Below are 20,113 nucleotides of genomic sequence, written 5' to 3'. Positions count from 1 at the left end.
ACAGAGTCATGACAATCATCCAGGAGCTAGCCCTATCGCCGGAGAAACGCTTGACGGTATAGGGAACCGCTGCGGCCAATCTACACAAAGCTCAACCGGCCCCTAGGTCTGACTGTACGAATCAATGGTGTTTTCTAGAATGGCCGGATCATGACAGAACCCCTGTCTAAGTGCATTCTGCCTGCTTCATCATACTCCGTAAAGAGGGCTGGATAACAGCCGTAACAACGTAAGATACTGCGGATACTACTCAGCAAATCCTTGTCCTTGCCCACAATATATAGTGTTATATTCTGGCTGACCGGCGTAATTACAGGACCAGCTAGCTCTCTCCCCTCTTTCCAGGCGCCAGGATGTTATCTGTTCCTACACTTGCTACGGAGTACTTCTAGTCTCTACATGCGAATACTAGTATTAATGCAGCTAAGTTTGACATCACGGTGCCACGATGACATTGGTACGAAAGACTGCAGTCCTGGCCCTCGTTCTGTATTTCAGCATGGCTGTACTAACAAAAGTACCTATGTAGTCTAAGCCAAGCCGCCGATCGACTTGATGCGTACGTATTCACTGGGGTTTGCCCTGTGAGAGAGTAAGTGGGCAACGTTGTTTCTGTTAAGCATAGAGTAGTTCTTAACACTTGACGGCTGATTTTCGGATAGAGGACCGGGGGCTGGGGGTAAGCTGGTGGATTAACTATGTTCAAGGCTACCTTGCTCGACCTCGGTGCAGGCGTTGCGGAGCAAGGCGCATACGAACAGACCAGTCCTGTGTTGCGTCTGTCATGTCGAACCAAAGAGAACAGCAGCAGGGTTCAGGACTACCTAGCAGTTAACTAGACCAACCAGACCAGACCCAAGAGGCGGTTGAGTGACAGGTGCTTCTGTGGACGAGTGGGCACGGGGACGTTCTCTTAACCAAGTCATCGGGGCAGCCGTGGGCTTCCTGTCAATCTTCCAGCATGCCAATGCCAGGCTTCTGACTCGCACCATTTCTGCACATTTCGTACCGCCGTGCACTGACTCCATGCCGTTCTGACCGCACAAGAAGACGAAGAGAGCCTGTCTCCTGGCAGCCAGTGCACACAGGAGAGCCAAGACTGGGGGCGTTGGTATATGGAGTGCCGGCAGCGGGAGAAATGAAGTGGCCCGTCCACTGCCAGTTACATGTTCCTGGACACACTTAAACTTTCGAAGGAACTTTGGCAGGTCAGCACTGGCAAGTGAACAAGCATAACGGCGACTGGATGGTATGAGACCCCAGCAAACAGCACCTGCTGCAAACTTGAGAAAACGGACGAGTATGCTGTTATGGAACGGAAGCAGCCGCGTAATACCCAAATTCGACTTGGCAAATCCTCCACCATACTTCGAGAACTTGAAAGGAGGCATACTAGTGGAAAGCACTGCAAAGTCCTAGTACCGGTCCCGCTGCTGTGACATGGTGGTTGAGTCGCAATCGAGGTCGAGACCTCCTTGCCATAAGGAGTCTCTACTGAACACCGATATCTTCACGACGCATGCTCTGAGATGATGACAGCACCGTCACGACAAGTCCAAAATCAGTCACTGGAGACAACAGGTTTCCACTTTGCGGCAGCGGGAAGTACTACAGCGAGATGGCCCCTGTTTTGCTTGGTCTGTTGCAGTGGCTCACGCAAGGCGTCGAAGTGTAATAAGGAGTATCCGCATTAAGTACCCTTACGAAAGACTTCATACTGTTATGTATGCGGAAACCCTGTCTGTTTGATGTCAGAGGCGCTGCGATGAAATCACTCTGCCCGCCTTACGAACCGGACTAGTCTGCACATGGCATGAACCAAGGTGAATTAAGCATTTGAGAGATCATCCAACCACACCACACGTCCGCGGAGTGTGGAAGCACATGGGAATCGCGGCTTATTGCAAGCAAATCCCTACAAGGAGGAGACCCCAGTAAACCCAGACGGGATGGTCCGTTTTGACTCTGCAGTATGTGCGTCCTTTCTACGTCCTGTACGTCTTCGTCCACCTCAGGAGTTCCATCTGGAGCAAGTACGTCACCAAGTATAGCATGTATATATTGGGTATACATACATACCTAGTATATATCTCAAAGAACAGTGGTCGGAAGCGGCAGCCATTGTGCTTGGCTGAGCCTATGCATGACCACGGACGACCAATTGTTGTGGGATGAATGAACACTTGCTGTTGCGGAGGGCTTTGCAACTACACAGAGTTTCTCGAGTTGGCTTTTCAAGATTGACTCAAATTAGTCTCAGCCCTGGGACACCCGCTCCACCAGGGATAGCATGGAGGAGATGGTGGAGTACCATCACGTCGTATTGTCTGGAGGAGCACGTAGGCTATCCTTGCAATGTTCATTTGCAAGGCTCGCTGTCCATGAACCCCCCACAGGCCGGCATTCCGACTGGAGCACATGGACTGGCAGTCGAAATGTACGGAGTACTGGAGATCACTTGCTTTTTCCGGGAACTGACATTCCGCCTCTCATCCGAACACTGGAGTGAGTCTGCTGAAAGGCAAGCCTGTCTCTGCTGTATACACCCAAGGGCTCTTCACCGGTTCTGAGCTTCTGATAGTGGTTAACCACTCATGGGTTCTTCTGGCCGAGCAAGCCAATTATCACAACTGACATTTCACAACTTTGGCCTGCAGACTCGGGACAGCCTACCGAAGCCGTTCACAAGCCTGTGATAATATCCGGTTCAAGCCCGTTCGTCCGCTCCGTCGGATATTATAATACACCGTTGTATTGTATGAGAAATGGAGTCGAAACTTTGCTTTGACTCGTCTTATCTGCCCGGCCCGGCATTTATCTAGTGGATGGATCCATTTCATTTGCCATGCTCAATCAGCTAACAATCCACTGTGTTTGCCCGTGTGTTTTGGAATCAAGTTGGGATCTGTCCTTGGCAAAACTATAGCGCAGCTCAAGCAAGGTGAGTATTCCGTACCTGGCTCTGAAATATCCGTTTTTATGCTGCCTAACGTCAGCTGCCCAAGGCGTAGGGCCTTCGATTCTATTACACCCACTGCCTCTGTTGGGTGCCTAACCAACTTGCCCTGCCGCTGCGACCTTTTAGGTGCCCGAGTAGTGTCGCAAGCGTTCTAACTGAGAATATCTAGCTCTACGGCTCGTGGCCGTAACTAACTGAGAATCCACCTAGGAGCGAAGAGCTCAAGTGCTCCGTCTCCACGCCATACCACATCATCTTATACCCAAGACCACCGTTACAAGACATCGTCAATCGCGCAAGGGTCTCCGGCTTATGACGCGTCTGGCTCAGGGCTTGGGCTCTTTTATTAAAATTTTATTTTGTGTGTGTGTGTGTGTGTGTTACTGTTACTCTCTTCTTTTCGAATCCAGGATCTAGTGTGAACCCGTCCTAGGCAACGAAGATATCTTGCCTCATCCCTTACCGCCGTGGGGATCTACAGTTACAGATACCCATCGTCCTTGTCAACGACGACGTCCACAAGGGTCAAACCGATTCCTGGGGGTCATCTGGGTTCAATATCGGGTCATTTCTGCAAGCAACGCACCACTTTAATTACCTTGACCTTCGGATTGTGGCGGACTGGTGGTTGTGCGGACCAACCCGGGCATCTGCCGTTGACAGTTGTGTTCTGGCACTTTTGGACAAGGCTACCAGGGGGAACTCCCTGTCATGTGCCCCATCTCACACAACCATTGCTTCCGTCACTATACAGGGGGTTGATGCTATTCGAAAGAAGGGTTTTCCCCCCTCAGACGCCCGTCTGGAGTACCGCACCCACTTAGATGTACGAGCTGGCCCCTACGACATCTCCGCAAATTGGAAACGTTCGGAAATGGTTTCCTTGCTTAAAGATACATCTCTCGTACACACCTGCACGATCTAACAAATTCCCGCCGCGCCTCCGGACTGATTGTCATCACATTCGTCGCATTCTCACAAGGCATAAGCCACCTCCATTCCGCTTCTTTACCAAACATTCGTCGCTCGGCTTTGCGGCCGATTCGTGGCATCAGAAACGGCAATCTTTGAACTGACGCTTTATAACGTCTCGGGCCCTCTTCAGGGCTGGCACGCCGGGTTACATTCTTTGCCTTGAGCATAGCAAACAACAGCAAGGCAGACCCACGGCGGGTGCCAAAACAGTCAATCCCCGAAGACGTCCTCGTCAAAAAAGGGTGTTGCTGCTGACTCTGCTTGCCCTAGCGGGAGCTCATACATCCTCTGTTCCATGACACGGCTGGATAACTGTGGGATCTCCCCCAGACTTTACGCGACTGCTGCGGCATAGCTCCGCTTGATAACAATCTATGCCCACACCTCTGCAGCGAAACACATTGTTTGCCCTATTGAGTATGGTATATACACCCCGGTGCTGGAAAAGGCTGCATCCATCGACATATATACCGGCATCATTAAACATCGTCTCCGAGGAGTCGTCATGGATGAATATTATCACCATTTCCTGACATCAATGTCGGGAGTGGGAGGCTATTTCCCTGGCAATCCCGAAGAGCTGAGCATGTCCATCATGCCAGGATATCACGTTCCAATATCAGGCCCGATGATGCAAAACCCATATCATAATTTGGGACATTTGGGAACGTATCCTGACCAGTCCCTTCTTCATGCGTCAAAGACTGGGAAAGGTAAAAAAAAGTCCATCGTGGGACCGACATTTGGAGCCGATCATGTCAAACATCGACGGACACGGTCAGGATGCTTCATGTGCCGAAGCAGGCGCGTAAAGGTAGTACCTCCATGCTCCTAACAGTATTGCCGAGTCAGAGAATCGTGCTAACCACGGCTTCGAGCATCTGTAGTGTGATGAGACCCGTCCGATATGTGAACGTGAGTAGATGCAACTCTCAAGCCGAGGATGTTTTCCTACGGTGCTATCTACTTCCCAAACCCAAGTCCTGTCGCAATGCTAACATGTAATCAGGTTGTAAAAAGGGCAACCGTGATTGCGTCTATCCTGACCCGCCAACCTCGAAAAGCTCCAAGTCCAAAGACAATACATTTCAGAAGACGAGCCCAAAATCATCGAACGAGGGGGAAGACGCTGATATGGACCCGGTCACAAAGCCCCTTCAGACGATCCTCGACAAGGAGGAACCTGAAGAATTGTCTTCCGAAGAGAGGTCTGATTCTCAACTATCAGGAAGCAAAGCCACGGGTTCCTCGAACCGCAACGTCACCACGCGGCAAAGCACGGAAAGCTCATCACCGGACGGAAACAAAGGATCTTCTCCTTCAGTATCGACTGGTGGCAGCAGTGTGACTGTGGCTCCGTCGATTGACCTAAACATACCTACGGATGGCCGTGCAGATTGGTCGCATCTTCCTTTGGACTACCAACATTACCTGAATTATTTTGTGGAGAACATCACCAGCTTTCACTACAGTATCATGCACGATGCTGATGACTTCTTTGGTACCATTCTGCCTTCTCTAGCTGTTCAACACGAACCTCTTCTTAATGCTGTTGTTGGCTTTGCAACATATCACGCCACGTTGCAGAATCCCGCTGGCAAACTCCAGGACTTCTTGAAATACTACAATAAAAGTGTCACACTTCTCCTAGAATCTATAAATCGAAAAGGGATGGACAACGTCCTGAACCTGATAACCATTCTGCAGCTATTGACTATAGAAGTATGCTCTTCCTGCAGCCTGACACCGCAAGCAGAGAGATGCTGACTATTACTACAGGAATATTTTGGTGATTGGATTAATCTCATGGGACATCAAAAGGCGGCCTTCCAAGTTATTCGAAAAATATTCACGCCTGATACGGTTATGCACACGCCAGTTGGAAGAGCCTGCATCGACTGGTACACCCGCTACGACTGTTACGTCGCCATTATGGGTGGGTTCCCGACTGATCTGCCTAGGGAGTGGTTCAACCGAATGAACGAGTACAACGAATCGCAACTTGGCGCCAGTCCCGACGAGTTACGCTGGAAAATTAGTTCTCGATCTACTCAACTTCGCTCAGTGTCATACGACATGTCTATGCTCTACGCACGTGGCAGTCGCGGGCAAATAGGGCCCGAAGACTTCACCAAGGAGCACAAGAGAATAACCGACGAACTTCTCGAGTGGAAATCGACCTGGGATGCCGCCCTTTCGTTGCCGGAATATTTGGTAACGGACTTTTCTTACCAACGCGACGTGGATCCCGGTGATATCGTGAACCCGTACATGCCAGGTCTTCTTTACAAGCAGCCACTCTTCACAAATACCTTGATAACCACGGAATGGACTTCTATCATGCTTATGCACCTATCGCAATCGTCGGACACTCCTGCGGAACAAGTTTTTATGGAGATGGCAAAACATGCCTACACGATCTGCCAGTATTTCGAGACTGTAGAATTGTGGCCACTGAAACCCAAGGGAGCCCTAATACCGCTACAGCCTTGTATTTCCATTGCTGCTCTCTTCCTGCCGCGAGACTCTCGTCATCAGATGTGGGTTCGCAGGAAGTTTGCTCTACTAGACACAATGGGGTGAGTGCAGCCCGTCTCCTATCCAGACCCGGTAGCGCAATGCATTAGTTGCCTTGAAACACGGCTGCAGACGTACTGTCTGACACCATGTTAAAGATTTATACACCCTACTACGCGACGAATAAAAATGGCGCACCTGTTCCGTGACCCGTCCTGCGCCCATTGGTGGCTACCAAACGACGAAGGGTTGACTCCAATATTGCAAGCAATTCGCGCTTTTGCAGACGAGCGAAATACGGCAGCTGTGAACGCCCAGCATGAAAATATTCGGGAAGTACGACATTTATTTGCCAAGATGGAGGCCGCCGAATTAGCCCTGACGACGGGCAACGATGGAACGGGTATGTCTTGATCTGGACATTGGCGTTGTGCGGTTTATGCCGATTTTCTTGTTGCCACGCCTCTTGTACGAATGTGAAACAATGAGAGGAATAAAAGAGCAGCAGGACCTAATATCACGGATGAAAGGAGGAGTTCTACCTTTAGTACTGGTTGGGTATTTCTTGTGTATTGCAAGAAACAAAATGTGGCGTTCCCTAGGAAGCGTGGCGATGCTTGAAGATTATTCCCCCGATAGATGGCCAAGATACAAATACTTGGCTTGCTGAACATAAAAAGTTTTACGCGTTTTCCATTAGACAGTTTACTTCATGTCAAACATCATATGAATGCGGTGATTCGCGTTTTTTTTAGAGCCGTCTTCAAATTCGCTGAAAATATCCTACATATGTCACAAAGTCTTTAAAAGTTCGAGGCCTAGTAAACACGATCGCTGTTCGGATTTATGAATTATACAATATGGTCTCATCTGTAAGAAGAGGAATCCCGAATTTGAGAAAGGGACTTGTGTGCAAGGACTGCAACGCTACAACTACCATTGTCCTACTCATTCATTCTCGTGTCATGCCGTCTACTCTGGATCAGGGACCTGTCCAGATTCCCCAGCCATGTCCTCTGATTTAGTCTCCTTGGCCGGTTCCTTTTTCTCCTCGGCTGACTCTGATGGATCAGGGACGGCTTCGTCTGTCGGTTGTTTTGATTCCTCATCATCAGTTTTTGTCTCTGAAGAGGATTCCTCGACATGGGACTCAGACGGTCTTGTATCGGTTTCATCGGGCGGAAGGGGGATGTTGGACTCTTTGTTTTGGTTTTCATCTTGATTGCTAGCGGGCTCAGGCTCTACAACTGTCTGATTTGCTTCTTCTGTTTCTGCCTCTGCTGGTGCGGGCGGCTCCACTGGCTCTGGAGGGTGTTGTTCCTGTGATTTGGAAGCTCCTTCGACGACGGAGCATTCAACAATGACGGGTACTTCTGCGCTTTCTGGCTCCTGGCCAGTTGAATGAGTGTCAGAAATGTGCAGACTTTCCATCTTGTTGGGAACATTTTCCGTGTCTTCTTCGTCCGCCTCTATTACCGTCGTCACGGCACTGCCTGTCGAAGGACTACTCCTAATGTGTCTTCGAGTGTTGGTGCGGCCACCGGGGTGCAGACCGTCATCTTCTGCCCCAGCAGGCCTCTGCTGTGATGCCGGCTTCAGAATAGCTGGCGGAGGCTTGTCGGCCTCGGGCTCGATCGGGGGCGCCTCGAGACCCTCGGCTTCCGGCGGGAGCTTGTAGTTCTCAGCCGGGAGCAGATCGTACTGGTCGCACACCGTCTTGAAGAAGACGTACAGACCGGTCTGGCTTTCCACGGACCAGAATACGCTGCGGTGCTGGAACCACGCGTGGGCGAAAATGCGGTGCAGTCTCCTGAATACATTGACTAGGTTTTTCACGCCGGCATTTTTGCTGTGGGCGTCGCTGAGGACTGCGAACCGACTGGGGAAGAGCTTTTGGTCAGACACGACGTTGGCTGCCCAGTCGAGCGTGTGGCAGCAGTAGTCGATGGCGCAGCAGCTCTTGGGCTGCTCATGGACCGCGCACAGAAACTGCCACTCGGAGGCTCGCATCTCGGGACACGTTTGCGCGCTGCAAGGAGGGGTGTCGAAGAGGAACCCTACGACGAGTTGGTTGCATTTGGAGATGAGGAATCGACACAGTTCGTAGAGCCAGATGGTGCGGTCGATGCCCGCGGGAGGTTGGGTGAGCTGGCGAGCGGTCTCGCGCGTTATCGCTTGCGTGCCAGAGGCTGTGCGGTCATAATGCAGGGCAGCAAGATGCTCCTGCAACTGAAAGGCTGAATCAAGCTAGCGAGAAGCTGCTCGTCAGCGATGGATTGCAACAGATTTGTGTGAATAGAGAGCCACGATGCTTCTCACCTCGCTCAGAGGCACCAAAGGTGGCCCGGCAGCCATATCAGCAGCCTTTGTCCCCGGATGTATGCGACGCCTGGAATTGGCGTCCAAGACGGATTGTTCCATGTGTGTAGCATGAGGATTTGCCGGTGCTCCTCCAGATGGTGAGTTTGGGCTGATTTGGATTTCCGCAGGCGGGGGAGGGCTCGGCAGACGAGGCGAGCTGGGAGCCAGCGCCATTGTCCGTACTGTTGTATGATTGCTGGACCCCCCAGAATATGGTCAACAATTGTTGTCGTTGTGTTGTGATGATTCAGGCTTGCCAGAGGCAATGACGAGCTCGGCGCTTGTTCGCTTGTTCGCTTGATCGCTTGATCGTACGGAGTACTCATGCTTGTCTTTGATAGGTGCATCTGGCACGGGGTGCTCTGTAAATGCATGGAACCCGCGCTAAGTGGATACAAGCGGCTTAGCGGGGCGTGCTTCGAGCCGACGCGAAGAACGCCAGCCAGACTGCCATGAAGCTCGATCCACCACGTGAACTACCTAGGTAATTGGCGGACGCGGCTTGCATTTGGGGAGCGAATTACCTTGGTCTCTTGTAATTCTTATTGAAGCATCATATTGTTCTTTGAATTAACCCTCTTTTCTCGCGCATACAGGGAACATCGCCGGCCGCAATGGATTTCGATGATGATGCCCCTCCGGAGTTGGTTGACACTGCGGGGCAGATTGAACAAAATGGTGAAGAAATTACAGTCAAAGTCCCTATTACAATTGTGACTGGTCTGTGCTTTCAGTATCCAAGGGAGAATCGAATGGTATGCCCGTTGCTAATGAAAAATTAGGTTACTTGGGAGCTGGAAAGACGACATTGTTGAATTACATCTTGACGGCTCAACATGGCAAGAAGATTGCCGTTATTATGAATGGTTTGTGTCGTGAATTCACCTTTAACGGAACTGGGCTAATCCTCATATCTTGCTTTGCAGAATTTGGAGATTGTGGGCAAATAGAGCAGCAATCATTCCCACAATAAATGGATTCTAACACCTCGGCAGCACTGGACATTGAAAAGTCTCTCACCGTCAACCAGGGAGACGACAGGGTGGAGGAATGGCTAGACGTGGGAAACGGCTGCATTTGCTGTTCAGTCAAGTAGGTGGTAGTATGGGGTTGACAGACAATCGATTCTAACCTTGACAGGGATACTGGCGTAAATGCCATAGAGTCTCTTATGGAAAAGAAAGGTGCATTCGACTATATCCTCTTAGAAACCACAGGCCTCGCAGACCCAGGCAACATCGCGCCGTTGTTTTGGGTAGATGATGGGTTGGGAAGCACGATATATTTGGATGGAATCGTTACCTTGGTTGACGCGAAAAATATTCTGCGCAGCTTGGATGATCCAACTGGGAAGGTTGAGGGGCATCAAGACCACGATGATCACGGGCCGCTGATGACGACCGCGCATGTGCAAATATCTCACGCAGATGTCATCGTTATTAACAAGTCAGACCTTGCTACAGAGGCCGAGTTACAGCTTGTCAAGGCTCGCATCCAATCCATCAACGGCCTAGCGAAGTTGCATGTTACTGAAAAGAGCGTCGTGCCCCAACTAGAAGGACTATTACTTGATCTGCATGCATACGACCAATTCAACGAAGGGAATGAACGGCTCAAAGGCCACAGTCATCTCGATCCTGTAAGCCAGCGAATAGAGCATTGCTTTTACTAGAGAATGAGTCATGTCGGCTAAGAAGACCAGACCATATCAACAATGTCAATTCCAGTGCCTAGCCTCTTGCCAGGCAAGGTGGCCGAGGTGGATAAGTGGTTACGATCTGTGCTGTGGGACAACAAACTGCCGGGAAGCGAGGAAGAAGGGGACGTTCGAGATTCATCGATCCAAGGGGCGCATAGTTTTGCGAGATGGGCCGACCATGATGTTGCAGGGGGTGAGGGAGGTGTTTGAGCTGACTGACGCCCCAGAAACCGCAGGGGCACAACCAGAGCAAGGCAAAATTATATTCATAGGGCGAAAGCTTGTAGAGGAAGATTTTGTACGGAGCTTTAACAATGCCATCAATTGAGCAGCCATAAAGAGCAAGCGAAACCAATCAAATTTTCAAGGAGAATTGATTACATAGGATGATGGAATGACACCAGTACGTTAACGTCATGTCCAGGGGATCTTGCTGCATGTTTGCTCTCAGCCTTAGCACAAGTGTGTGCGCGTGATTGGCCCCGGAGCCGCCTTCGGCACGGACCCACTTGAATCCGGCCAGCGACCTCGTGGGTTAGCCTTGTTAGCCTGAATATCGATTCCATCACAAGATCGGGGACCAAGCATTTTCAACCTTTGAATTGCGAAAGCAACGCACACGTTACATACCAGACGAACAACGCCCTCCAAATCAAATACAGAATTCTCTGCGACGCGAATTATAGTATTGGTTCCACGCGGTTGCGAAGACATCATGAATCGGCCAGGTAGGACATGCCCAAGTCTCCTTCCGCACCAGCTTCAATCCTGCCGCCTCGTTGCGTCGCCCGGCCCCGTCTTTGGTCAGAGTGCTATGATAGTTGGTGTATGACGGGGATTCCCTTCGTCCGATACTTGGATTGGAGTTGCTATATCTTTCCTGGCTACTTATTACCCTGCAAAGAGCCAAGATTGGGCTATCAATGACCATCAAGCGATTGACGATCATATCGTACTAGAAGGCATTGAGCTCTCTCAGCGTATAGTCAACAGTTGGCGCATTGGCCTTTGAACATTGAGAGGCTATGGCGTTCTGCTTAGGCAACAAAAACGATGCTGTCAAGGAACCAGACTAACTCGATACATTGGAACTAGGAACGGTGCCGCAGTCTCTCAGAGGCATGCCCGGCAATTTCGGCGGTCAGCAACAGCCTCAACTACCAGGACGATCGGTATCGAGCCGGCTACCAAACGGGAAGCTAGGTATGATTTTGCACCAGCGATAAGAAGCTGCGGCCGTCGATCACACGACCTGGAAGGCTGACACTGTTCATTTACGAAATTAGCAAACAACGGGTCAGGCTGGGCATTCGGTGGGAATGTACCGATGGGAGGTGCTGGATTCCAAAACCAAGTCCGGCAAATGGGAGGAAACGTCAGTTTTGCGCAGAGCTTGAGCGGGTCGCAACCTGCCACTCCGTTGGACTTGAAGTACGTGCTTTCCAATTGTCTTCTCACCTCTTGTTCACTATTTCCATCCTGCATAACCAATCCCACCTGATTTGGATTTTCTTCTGCCTTTTACCTCATCTTGTTGCCTTCTGAACATGCAGACCATGCCAGGCGTGTGCAGCGGGCTGGCTGGACTAAGGCCATCACTAGCACAAACACCAACCTGGGATTATGCCGCCGTTGTCAAGGGGTAAACCTGTTTTTTTTTTCTTTCCTTCTTTCTTTTTTTGGGTTGTCACCATGACGTGATACCTCTTCCTTCAAGGGGACACGTGCTGACAATTCTTACAGCGAATTCCCGTCGCTGTCAAATAATTCACAGCTCAACAATGCCAACCCTGCATCGATGTGGTCGACGGGAGCATCCCGAAACTTGAGTGGGCCTGTTCAACGAAATCAATCAACTCCCCTCTCATCTCAGCAAGGAGGCCAGGATGATTTATTCGCATCAGGCTCATCGCGTTTGCCTTCACACCAAACCTCCTTTCGATTTGGTAACCAAGGGAATATGACGACAGCCTCCCAAGGACAGCCAAGTAGCGTTGATGATTTTCCTCCGTTGAATAGAGCTGGAAATGGGGAGATTGGGTCGGATCGAAGTGGAAATCTGATGTCATTGGCATTCGGATCGCAACAAGGAGCGTCAGGAGCGCAGAGGGGTAATGGCCTTCTAAATGCTTTGTCCGCCAACAGTCGGGCAAACGATGCGCGGTCGCCTCCGGGAGTTGGTGAGTCGTTAACCAAGACCCTCTCGGATGAGGTTGACCAAGCGAGCTGATACCTGTAGCATTAAACCGCGGCCAAGACCCGAAGCGGCTGGGAGCCGACGACGATAGCAGACAAAAACCCATTTCCAGGGAAGACGGCTTAGGCAAATCTACTGTTGGTGACACGAATCAAAATCCCCTAGGGGCAATCGGAAATGAGGACTCGATCGCAAAATTACGAGATGTGAAGGAGAACAAGGCCCCGGAAGCGGTGGATCCTCTTGGTGGAATGAGTGCTGTAGACAAATGGGGAATCAAAGGACTGCGGACATTAATGAACAGCTACCCGGATTACCAGGCCATGGTAGTTGGCATGGATCCTATCACCGTTGGACTTGATATCAATTCTCAAGAGTGAGAATGTTCCAGCTTCCAATTGCGCAGTTGGTTTCACTAACAAAGCCCAGGATGATCTCGACACAAGTCTACTCGCTCTTTGACGATGCCCCCCCTCGGCCGACAGTTAATGGTAGCAAGTTCCGACTTCCAGAGTGCTACAATGTGACGAACGTTCAGCCAATTGAAAGCAAAATTCAAAATTTCAACGAAGAAACACTGTTTTGGATATTCTATAGCTGTCCAGCGGATGTCAAACAGCAAATGGCAGCGGTAGAATTGTACGTCGAAACTCCGGAACAGTAGTTTTGGTGTGTACCTTGGGTTAACAAACCTGTGTAGGCATTCTCGAAACTGGAGATGGCACAAGAAACATCAGATATGGCTCACCAAAGATGAACACATGACGCCTCAGATCTTGAGCCCAAATCATGAGCGGGGATTCTATATTGTGTGGGATACAGACAACTGGCGAAAGGACAGGGTAAATGACTTCATACAGCTTCCACGGCTTAGAACGTTGACAGCTAACTTGGGTTGTTCTAGCGAGAGCTCACTCTGTTCTACGGCGACTTGGATACTACATTGAACCAACCGCCTGCAATATCTTAAGCTAGGGTACGGGTGACGGAGGATGGCGTGCGTTGATGCAGTGAAATTCGGGTTTGCTTCATAGCTGGTCCTTAGGACAGCTCGGCGTTCTGCCACAAAGAACGGGGACAATGGTTCTTTGCGGCATATGAACTTGGTTCGGTGGCCGGAGGGCTGGGAATGCATTATCAGGTTGTTATCGGCAGGTTTTTTTTGCCATATTTATGGCATATGAAGCATACGATTGCCGCCCCGCAACATATGACGTTCCTGGGCAATTTTTCAGGGAATTGCTACGAGCAGCTAGTGAGGTGAATGTGATGTAGCGATGCTTGCCACGAAGCATACTTTTTAAGGTTCAAAGATGTCGGTTATAATATGAGAAAATATTTCTCGGGCTGCCGCGTACCCTCTGTTGCCTCCGGACGTTATACGGGTATGATAACAAAAAAGAGTGTCGCATGCCTTCTGGTGGTTCTGACATGGAGCCAGTTATTAATTATTAGCCGAGGTTCCACCACCAGACCAAGCCAGACAACACTGGGCACGCACTGTCAATAGCAGCAGGCTCCTTTGGCACGGAACATTTGTGGTCCGACCACTTCACATCACATGCTCTATAGACCTCACTCCTTCATTTCTATCCACGAATCATCGATCTGTCGACCTATAAGGGCACAACGGTCAGTGGCTTGCTAGTTGTTCATTGCTATCAACTAAACTAGCACCACCACGACGCTGCGGCATAAGTCTCACGCGAGATACTTTTGCCACTCGACCTGACTGGGCAAACCAATCTGGCGAGTAACACCGTTTTGTTCCTCCGCCCACAGGCCTCCCGCGACCCAGCATGGCCAATGAACAAATATCGCTGCCATACCTGGCAGGAATTCTACTCCTTTCGGGGCTCATAATACGATACCTGTTCTTTTCCGGGACGCAGACACCCCGACCGACAAGGTCACCTGAGGACATACGGAGATCAAGAGAAACGGCGGTAGAGCGGATACAACAGATGTTCCCCCAGGCGGAAAGACGGAGAATTCTGTGGGATTTACAGCGTAATGGGGGCAGTATTCAAAATACCACGGAGCGAATCTTGGCTGGGCGGCTTGAGATGGTAAGCACACCATTCTCATCTACTGATGCATCCGGACATCCTTTGTCAATAGCATCTGGGTTGGGTGTGGGATCTGGGGATATGGGCTAACATAGGGTATGAAATAGCCTCCTGTCACTTTCCAACCACCCCCTCCGCCAGGGCAGGCTACGGCCGGAGCAAGCACTGTTTCTGCGACGAGACAAGCCGACAAGCCATCACAACCAGACCTAATAACGCGGTATAACCTAAAGAGCAAGATTACTGAAGCAGCATTTGAGGAGGACACCAAACCGAAAGGGTGGAGTTCGAATCGGGACGAACGCCAGGCGTCGTTGCAGAAACGACGAGACGAGATGATTTTAGCAGCGCGGCGAAAGATGGAAGCGAAGATTGCGGCGGAGAAAAAGAACTAAGAGGGGCGATATGGGCCTGAAAGAGATGGTATACTTTGTACGACGAATATATTTTGTTTCCAGCGATCCAATTCACTCGGTTATGTTGTCACTTGACCACCAGCGTTAGGGGAAAGCCATTGCGGCCAATAATGGTGGCTTAATATCATTCTTTGGGGTTTCGACGGCAGCTTAATGTAGACACGCTTGACCGGCACCTGGAGTTTGTATTGTATGTGAGGGTGTTTTTGGTGGGCTTTTTTTTTGATAATCAACACTAGCTGCTTGTTGGAAGTTGACATGAGACTGTTGGTTTGAGTCTACCTCGGGTAGGTACATATGGCCGGGTCGTTTAAATCCTGGCTGGAAACAAGCAAGTATCACGCAAACTTGAGCGCCATGACAGTGAAGGATCGTGTTTTTTAGCTTACAACAAGAGAAGCGCGCCAAGAATTGAGCTGCATATGATCTAGATATCTTGACTGTCAACGTCGCCGCGTTTTGAGGGGCATTCTAAGTATCAGGTACAAAGTACTCACGTACCAGCTACTTTGACAGGGACATGGTCCCCGAAAATAGCAACGACAAGGCGACATGAAACGCCGTCAAGGGATTGATGATCGGATTGGAACAAGGGACATGGGACCATATGACTGACGTTGCGGTGGCACTTGCTTGCGTACGCAGTCGACGTTTGGCGTGTCTCGCTTGAGCCTCGTACTCTATGTTCAATATGCCTCGAGAGTGTTTGCTGAAATGGATCGTGGCGGAGGCCGCTCGGGTGCTGACTCACTGCCAAAACCAGAAAATGTTCCGTTCACTCTGTATTTACGTGCGTCCGTAGCAGCCTGGATGCTCCGTATGGACAGAATAATGTTGTACAATGAGCCATCGAGTTGTGATGACGTGCGTATTCATCAACTAACAAGTACTCGGCCACATTCAAGATTCCCAGATTTGATGGAGCAACTTTGCAGCGGTGCCAGTAAAAAACCCACGACCCGCTGCGTCACCGCGGGGACCACATGCAAGTGCAAGTGCGATTTTGTGTACCAGACACCTTGGTTGGTCCCGCATCCTCCCTAGGTCCAGTCCGCTGGTCCCTGTCAACGTATGTATTTATGCGAAACTAACCAACGTGAATACTTTCACGGAAGCCCTCTCGATCCTCGACTCTCCTAACCTTGTGCTTTCTCTTTCTGTTTGGTCTCTTTTGCACTTCCCATGATATTTCAAGATACAGCCCTGGTCTCGCTATTCCTGCGTTATTTTTTCAAGCTGACGTCAACTTCGCAAACTTGGGTAAGCTGCGCATTTAACTTCGACTCGGACTGGGAGGCCTTCCGAAACATTCGACCTGCAGGCTCGGCGGATGATCAAAGCTCGCTTTGTCGTCTATCTTCCCGATTGTATGGTTACTGACTACTTTTAGCTCTACTTATTAGATTAATTACCTTTTGGTCTCATACTCGAGTGGCTTTGTCGCTCGCCCTGCGCGGAGGGAGGGTCGACCCAGCGCTTCACCACCACCAGTCCAAGGACGTCGACACCCGATAGACAACCCTTCATTGTCATGTTGATTGAGAAAAGCCTGCTGGAAGTCGACTTCAGTGTCCCCGTTTACGATCTGTAGGAATCGGCCAACAACTTCTTCAATGGCAGCCCAAAAGGATTACTACGCCGACCTTGGGATGCCGCGTGATGCGGACATTGAAGCAATCAAGAAGCAGTATCGGAAGTTGGGTGAGGAGAAATACGCCACACCAGAGGAACAAAAACGAAATCTCCTTGCTTCAAAGCATGCTGACTCAATGATGCAGCGTTAAAATATCATCCCGATAGGAATAGTGGCAACGAAGACGAAGCTATTGCCAAGTTTCAAACCATTCAAGAGGCTCACGAGATCCTCTCGGATCCAACCTCAAAGGCAAAATATGACGCTACTCTGGGAAAAAGCCGATATCCTGGGGCCTCAGGTGTGAGGGGAAACCCTTGGGCCGATGTTGGCCAACAGTTTCCCACGCCTCCACGACGAACAACGGCCGCGAGAAACGCAACCTCAGGAGCACAGCGGTGGCAGACAAGATTCTCGAGCGGGGTGCCTCCCACGGCAAAACAAACTTTTGGATCCGATCCAAATGCGAAAAAGAACGCTGCCAAGGCGTTTGAGAACATGCGCAAGAATGCACGAGGCGAACCTCGTCCATCTGAGCCGCCGCCACCGCCTCCACGACAACCACCAAGAACGGAATCGGCGAGACAACGACAGGAAGCCTCTTTCGGCTCCAGGAAGTCTGGCTACTATCCTCGGTCGACTATGCCTGGAGACGAGCCCCCTGTATCAAACGCAAATTACACCAATTCTGAACGACGGAATGTACCACAGCCCCCACATCGAAAGCCAGTGCCAAACCCAATGTCCGATCCGTTAAGCCAGTTTAGGGAGAAAGGCGGCTCGTCTGATTCACGTCACGGTACGCCTTACACTTCTCGTGGAGGGGAAAAGATAGATCCCTTTGCCGGGGTGCCGTTAGGCCGCGCTAAGAACGTTCGCGATGGCAACCATGCTGACGAGGGATCTGCTTCAGATGACAATCAGCGCAGCTACGGTGTTCCAAGACGACCGTCTCAAGAAGAGCGGGATGCAAATCTTCGAGTACCGAAAGATGGAAGTCAACATTCTCAAAGTGCGGACGAGGGTACGGGGACGTATACCAATACGTCCTCTAAGTCACGGGCGGACGCGAGATTCGACGCCGTTCCTGCAAACGAGACTGCCAAATCTCCTATGGAGGATAATCGTAAGTTATTCTCGCATGTATGACATGTTGCAATACACCAAAGCTTACGCACTATTAGCAACGAGCAACAAGGATGAACCTACAATGTATGAAACTCCTCTTAATCACCACCGTCGTAAAGTGTCAATCTTTTCCACATATCCAAGATCCACAAAACCCGGGATGGCGTGGACATCTCCGACAGCCGGTCTTGATAGTTCAGGAACCGTGTGTCAACAAAGGTCTCCGAGTGGGAAAAAAGGTGGCAGTGTCACACTTTTGTCGTTTGAGCGTCAACAGACCTATATCTTGAATAGGCTTATCAACAATAAGGAAGGTCTTCCATGGCTCTCCGAAGAAAAAGGATACATTTTGTCGACGGATAACTACACAGATACATCGAAACATGTACAAGCGGCTAACCGAACCCGATCACATAGCTTCAACTTCCCTATAAACGATGACACTTTTGCAGAGACTCCAAACGCGCCTGGCGGACATGGCTTCGCGAAGAGTAGTCTTGATGACATAAATACCAGTTTTGTCAAGGACGACAACTCGAACACTTATCAGTTCAATGCCGGCACGACTGAAGAGGCCGCCAATGTGGGTTTTATGCCCTCTCCGCGTACTCAACGAGCTCGTCGCTCGGCGGTCAAGCGTCCAACCACGCGCCCTAGTGATAGTGCTAATACAAGCCTCTCGTGCTACGCAGGTCGAGAGTGGTTTTAATCCCGATGGATGGAGCGACAAATTCGATGCTCAGACGTTTGTCCCACAGCCACAACCTGGCCCGTCTGCTTCGCCAACACGCGCTAGCCGCACCAACTCTAGGAAAACAAAGATTAGGCCGACGGCAGGGACAGCAGCGACAGTTGAAGAAAGCAGTAGCGAAGACGAGACCTACGAATGGCGCGGAAGAAATGCACAGGCGCAAGGGCAGGCGCCGGCGACTGACAGCCCGCAGGCTATGGATATCGATTCGCCGATGTCCTCTGTTGCATCTGCAACTCAAACGGCACGAAACATCCCAGTCGAGCCATCTCGACCAGAATGGCGTGCCGGGAAAGCAGCCGGCGGCATGGCTAACGATGAGAAGCCACAGCGACCGGCAAAAGTTCCCCTGGATGAAAATGCTGCGGGCTCAGAAGATAGTGAAGAGTTTAGGGCGAATTTTGCAGACCTTAAGAACGTGCCGCCCTTCTCTCAGCAAAAAGAAGGTCTCGAGTCCTTCAACGGAATGAGGGATAATTTACCTTTCGAGAGCAAAGCATCTGACGGTCCACGAGTCAAGGTACCAAGACCTGTGCCTTTGGAGTTCCCTTCAGTCCCCCTGGCACCCCGTCTACCTCCCACAGTCGCTATCGACGGGATGAAACCAAACACTGCCTCCTGGATGAAATATGTTACCGAATTTGAAAGTTACTTGCGGCAATGGGACACGTTCAACGGGCTGGTTGTCGATCATTTTGCTACTAGAAAGTTGCTGATTGAGAACACGAGAGCAAGCAAGGGTTATGGCTTTTTGGCAGCTCGGGGAGATGCTGATTTACAAGCGTATTATAGCTGGGTTCAGCAGGATAACGATGTGCGACGACAATGGACGAGTGTCTGTCAGGAGCATGAATCACGGATGCGAGAATTTATGGCGTTTAGAGAGAAGATGAAGGACAGTCGCGCTTGAGCCTGGGTATTTTTGATCGGATTGCAATTCTTTTATACTTGGCGCGAGATGGTATAGTCGCATTTATTGTGTATTTGGGAGTTGGGAAGAGAGAATACTCCCCTGGAAATAAACGATACCCATGGACTGGTAGAGGTATTTTCCTTGCGATGAGCTTCAGGCATAGAAGGGGTGGCCGTACATGCAGGCGGAGTGTCATGAGAACTTTCATACACGGCTCTCCCAAGACATGTTTATCTACCCACCTAGGTAGGGTAGATATCCATGGATACTTGTCGTCAACACAATACAAGATCTAGCCCACTACTTCTTGCCTCCCACTTTACCAGAGCAGAGACGCCGCCCAAGTAGCAGCAATGACCAAGACTATGACAGTGCATGAACACGTTTGTTGTTTCAACAAGTAAAAAATATTGACTCCGCTGACCACGTGGTGTGCCCTGTTGTGATGTTCGCCAGGACCGCTCGCTTGCGGATCAACTCACTTTTTAATCACTT

At 50.4% G+C, this 20,113-nt stretch overlaps 6 protein-coding genes across 11 annotated transcripts; 5 read left to right on the top strand and 1 right to left on the bottom strand.

The window, feature by feature from the left end:
• Positions 1–499: 499 nt before the first annotated feature.
• Positions 500–8,474, top strand: J3458_002019 (uncharacterized protein; the record flags this gene model as incomplete). 2 transcript variants are annotated; one of them, XM_066117055.1, is made up of 6 exons in its annotated part: positions 500–592; positions 663–4,748; positions 4,822–4,849; positions 4,944–5,656; positions 5,714–6,513; positions 6,610–8,474. In XM_066117055.1, the coding sequence occupies 5 exons, from the start codon at positions 4,440–4,442 to the stop codon at positions 6,863–6,865; spliced, it is 2,106 nt and encodes a 701-aa protein (XP_065978943.1). In that variant the 3' UTR covers positions 6,866–8,474. The 2 variants fall into 2 exon arrangements, with proteins under 2 accessions (XP_065978943.1, XP_065978942.1); XM_066117054.1 differs by lacking the exon at positions 500–592 and having other exon boundaries at positions 4,440–4,748; positions 5,714–8,474.
• J3458_002018 (uncharacterized protein) lies at positions 7,424–9,092 on the bottom strand (the record flags this gene model as incomplete). Its single annotated transcript, XM_066117053.1, has 2 exons — positions 8,771–9,092; positions 7,424–8,698 (listed from the first exon to the last, which is right to left on the bottom strand). The coding sequence occupies exons 1-2, from the start codon at positions 8,984–8,986 to the stop codon at positions 7,424–7,426; spliced, it is 1,491 nt and encodes a 496-aa protein (XP_065978941.1). The 5' UTR covers positions 8,987–9,092.
• Positions 9,093–9,295: 203 nt separating this feature from the next.
• J3458_002017 (uncharacterized protein) lies at positions 9,296–10,916 on the top strand. 3 transcript variants are annotated; one of them, XM_066117051.1, is made up of 6 exons: positions 9,296–9,532; positions 9,595–9,678; positions 9,739–9,750; positions 9,808–9,904; positions 9,953–10,451; positions 10,515–10,916. In XM_066117051.1, the coding sequence occupies exons 1-6, from the start codon at positions 9,427–9,429 to the stop codon at positions 10,719–10,721; spliced, it is 1,005 nt and encodes a 334-aa protein (XP_065978939.1). In that variant the 5' UTR covers positions 9,296–9,426; the 3' UTR covers positions 10,722–10,916. The 3 variants fall into 3 exon arrangements, with proteins under 3 accessions (XP_065978939.1, XP_007807037.1, XP_065978940.1); XM_007808846.2 differs by having other exon boundaries at positions 9,953–10,916; XM_066117052.1 differs by having other exon boundaries at positions 9,595–10,451.
• Positions 10,917–11,085: 169 nt separating this feature from the next.
• CDC36 (transcriptional regulator) lies at positions 11,086–14,297 on the top strand. Of its 3 annotated transcripts, XM_066117048.1 has the most exons (8): positions 11,086–11,239; positions 11,607–11,714; positions 11,798–11,942; positions 12,255–12,691; positions 12,751–13,084; positions 13,138–13,347; positions 13,409–13,550; positions 13,613–14,197. In XM_066117048.1, the coding sequence occupies exons 1-8, from the start codon at positions 11,227–11,229 to the stop codon at positions 13,676–13,678; spliced, it is 1,455 nt and encodes a 484-aa protein (XP_065978936.1). In that variant the 5' UTR covers positions 11,086–11,226; the 3' UTR covers positions 13,679–14,197. The 3 variants fall into 3 exon arrangements, with proteins under 3 accessions (XP_065978936.1, XP_065978937.1, XP_065978938.1); XM_066117049.1 differs by having other exon boundaries at positions 13,409–14,297; XM_066117050.1 differs by having other exon boundaries at positions 11,095–11,239; positions 11,607–11,942; positions 12,751–13,347; positions 13,613–14,297.
• Positions 14,298–14,507: 210 nt separating this feature from the next.
• J3458_002015 (uncharacterized protein) lies at positions 14,508–15,172 on the top strand (the record flags this gene model as incomplete). Its single annotated transcript, XM_007808844.1, has 2 exons — positions 14,508–14,777; positions 14,885–15,172. The coding sequence occupies 2 exons, from the start codon at positions 14,508–14,510 to the stop codon at positions 15,170–15,172; spliced, it is 558 nt and encodes a 185-aa protein (XP_007807035.1).
• A 925-nt stretch (positions 15,173–16,097) lies between these two features.
• Positions 16,098–20,048, top strand: J3458_002014 (uncharacterized protein). Its single transcript, XM_066117047.1, has 6 exons — positions 16,098–16,453; positions 16,584–16,894; positions 16,972–17,625; positions 17,740–17,952; positions 18,011–18,537; positions 18,647–20,048. Exons 2-6 carry the CDS (start codon positions 16,807–16,809, stop codon positions 19,613–19,615), a joined length of 2,451 nt encoding a protein of 816 aa, XP_065978935.1. The 5' UTR covers positions 16,098–16,453; positions 16,584–16,806; the 3' UTR covers positions 19,616–20,048.
• The last annotated feature ends 65 nt before the right edge of the window (positions 20,049–20,113 follow it).

The sequence above is a fragment of the Metarhizium acridum genome, assembly GCF_019434415.1.
Source record: "Metarhizium acridum strain ARSEF 324 chromosome Unknown scaffold_1, whole genome shotgun sequence".
NCBI lineage: Eukaryota > Fungi > Ascomycota > Sordariomycetes > Hypocreales > Clavicipitaceae > Metarhizium > Metarhizium acridum.
Note: the sequence above shows the minus strand (reverse complement) of the source record. Positions and strands in the feature narration are given on the sequence as shown.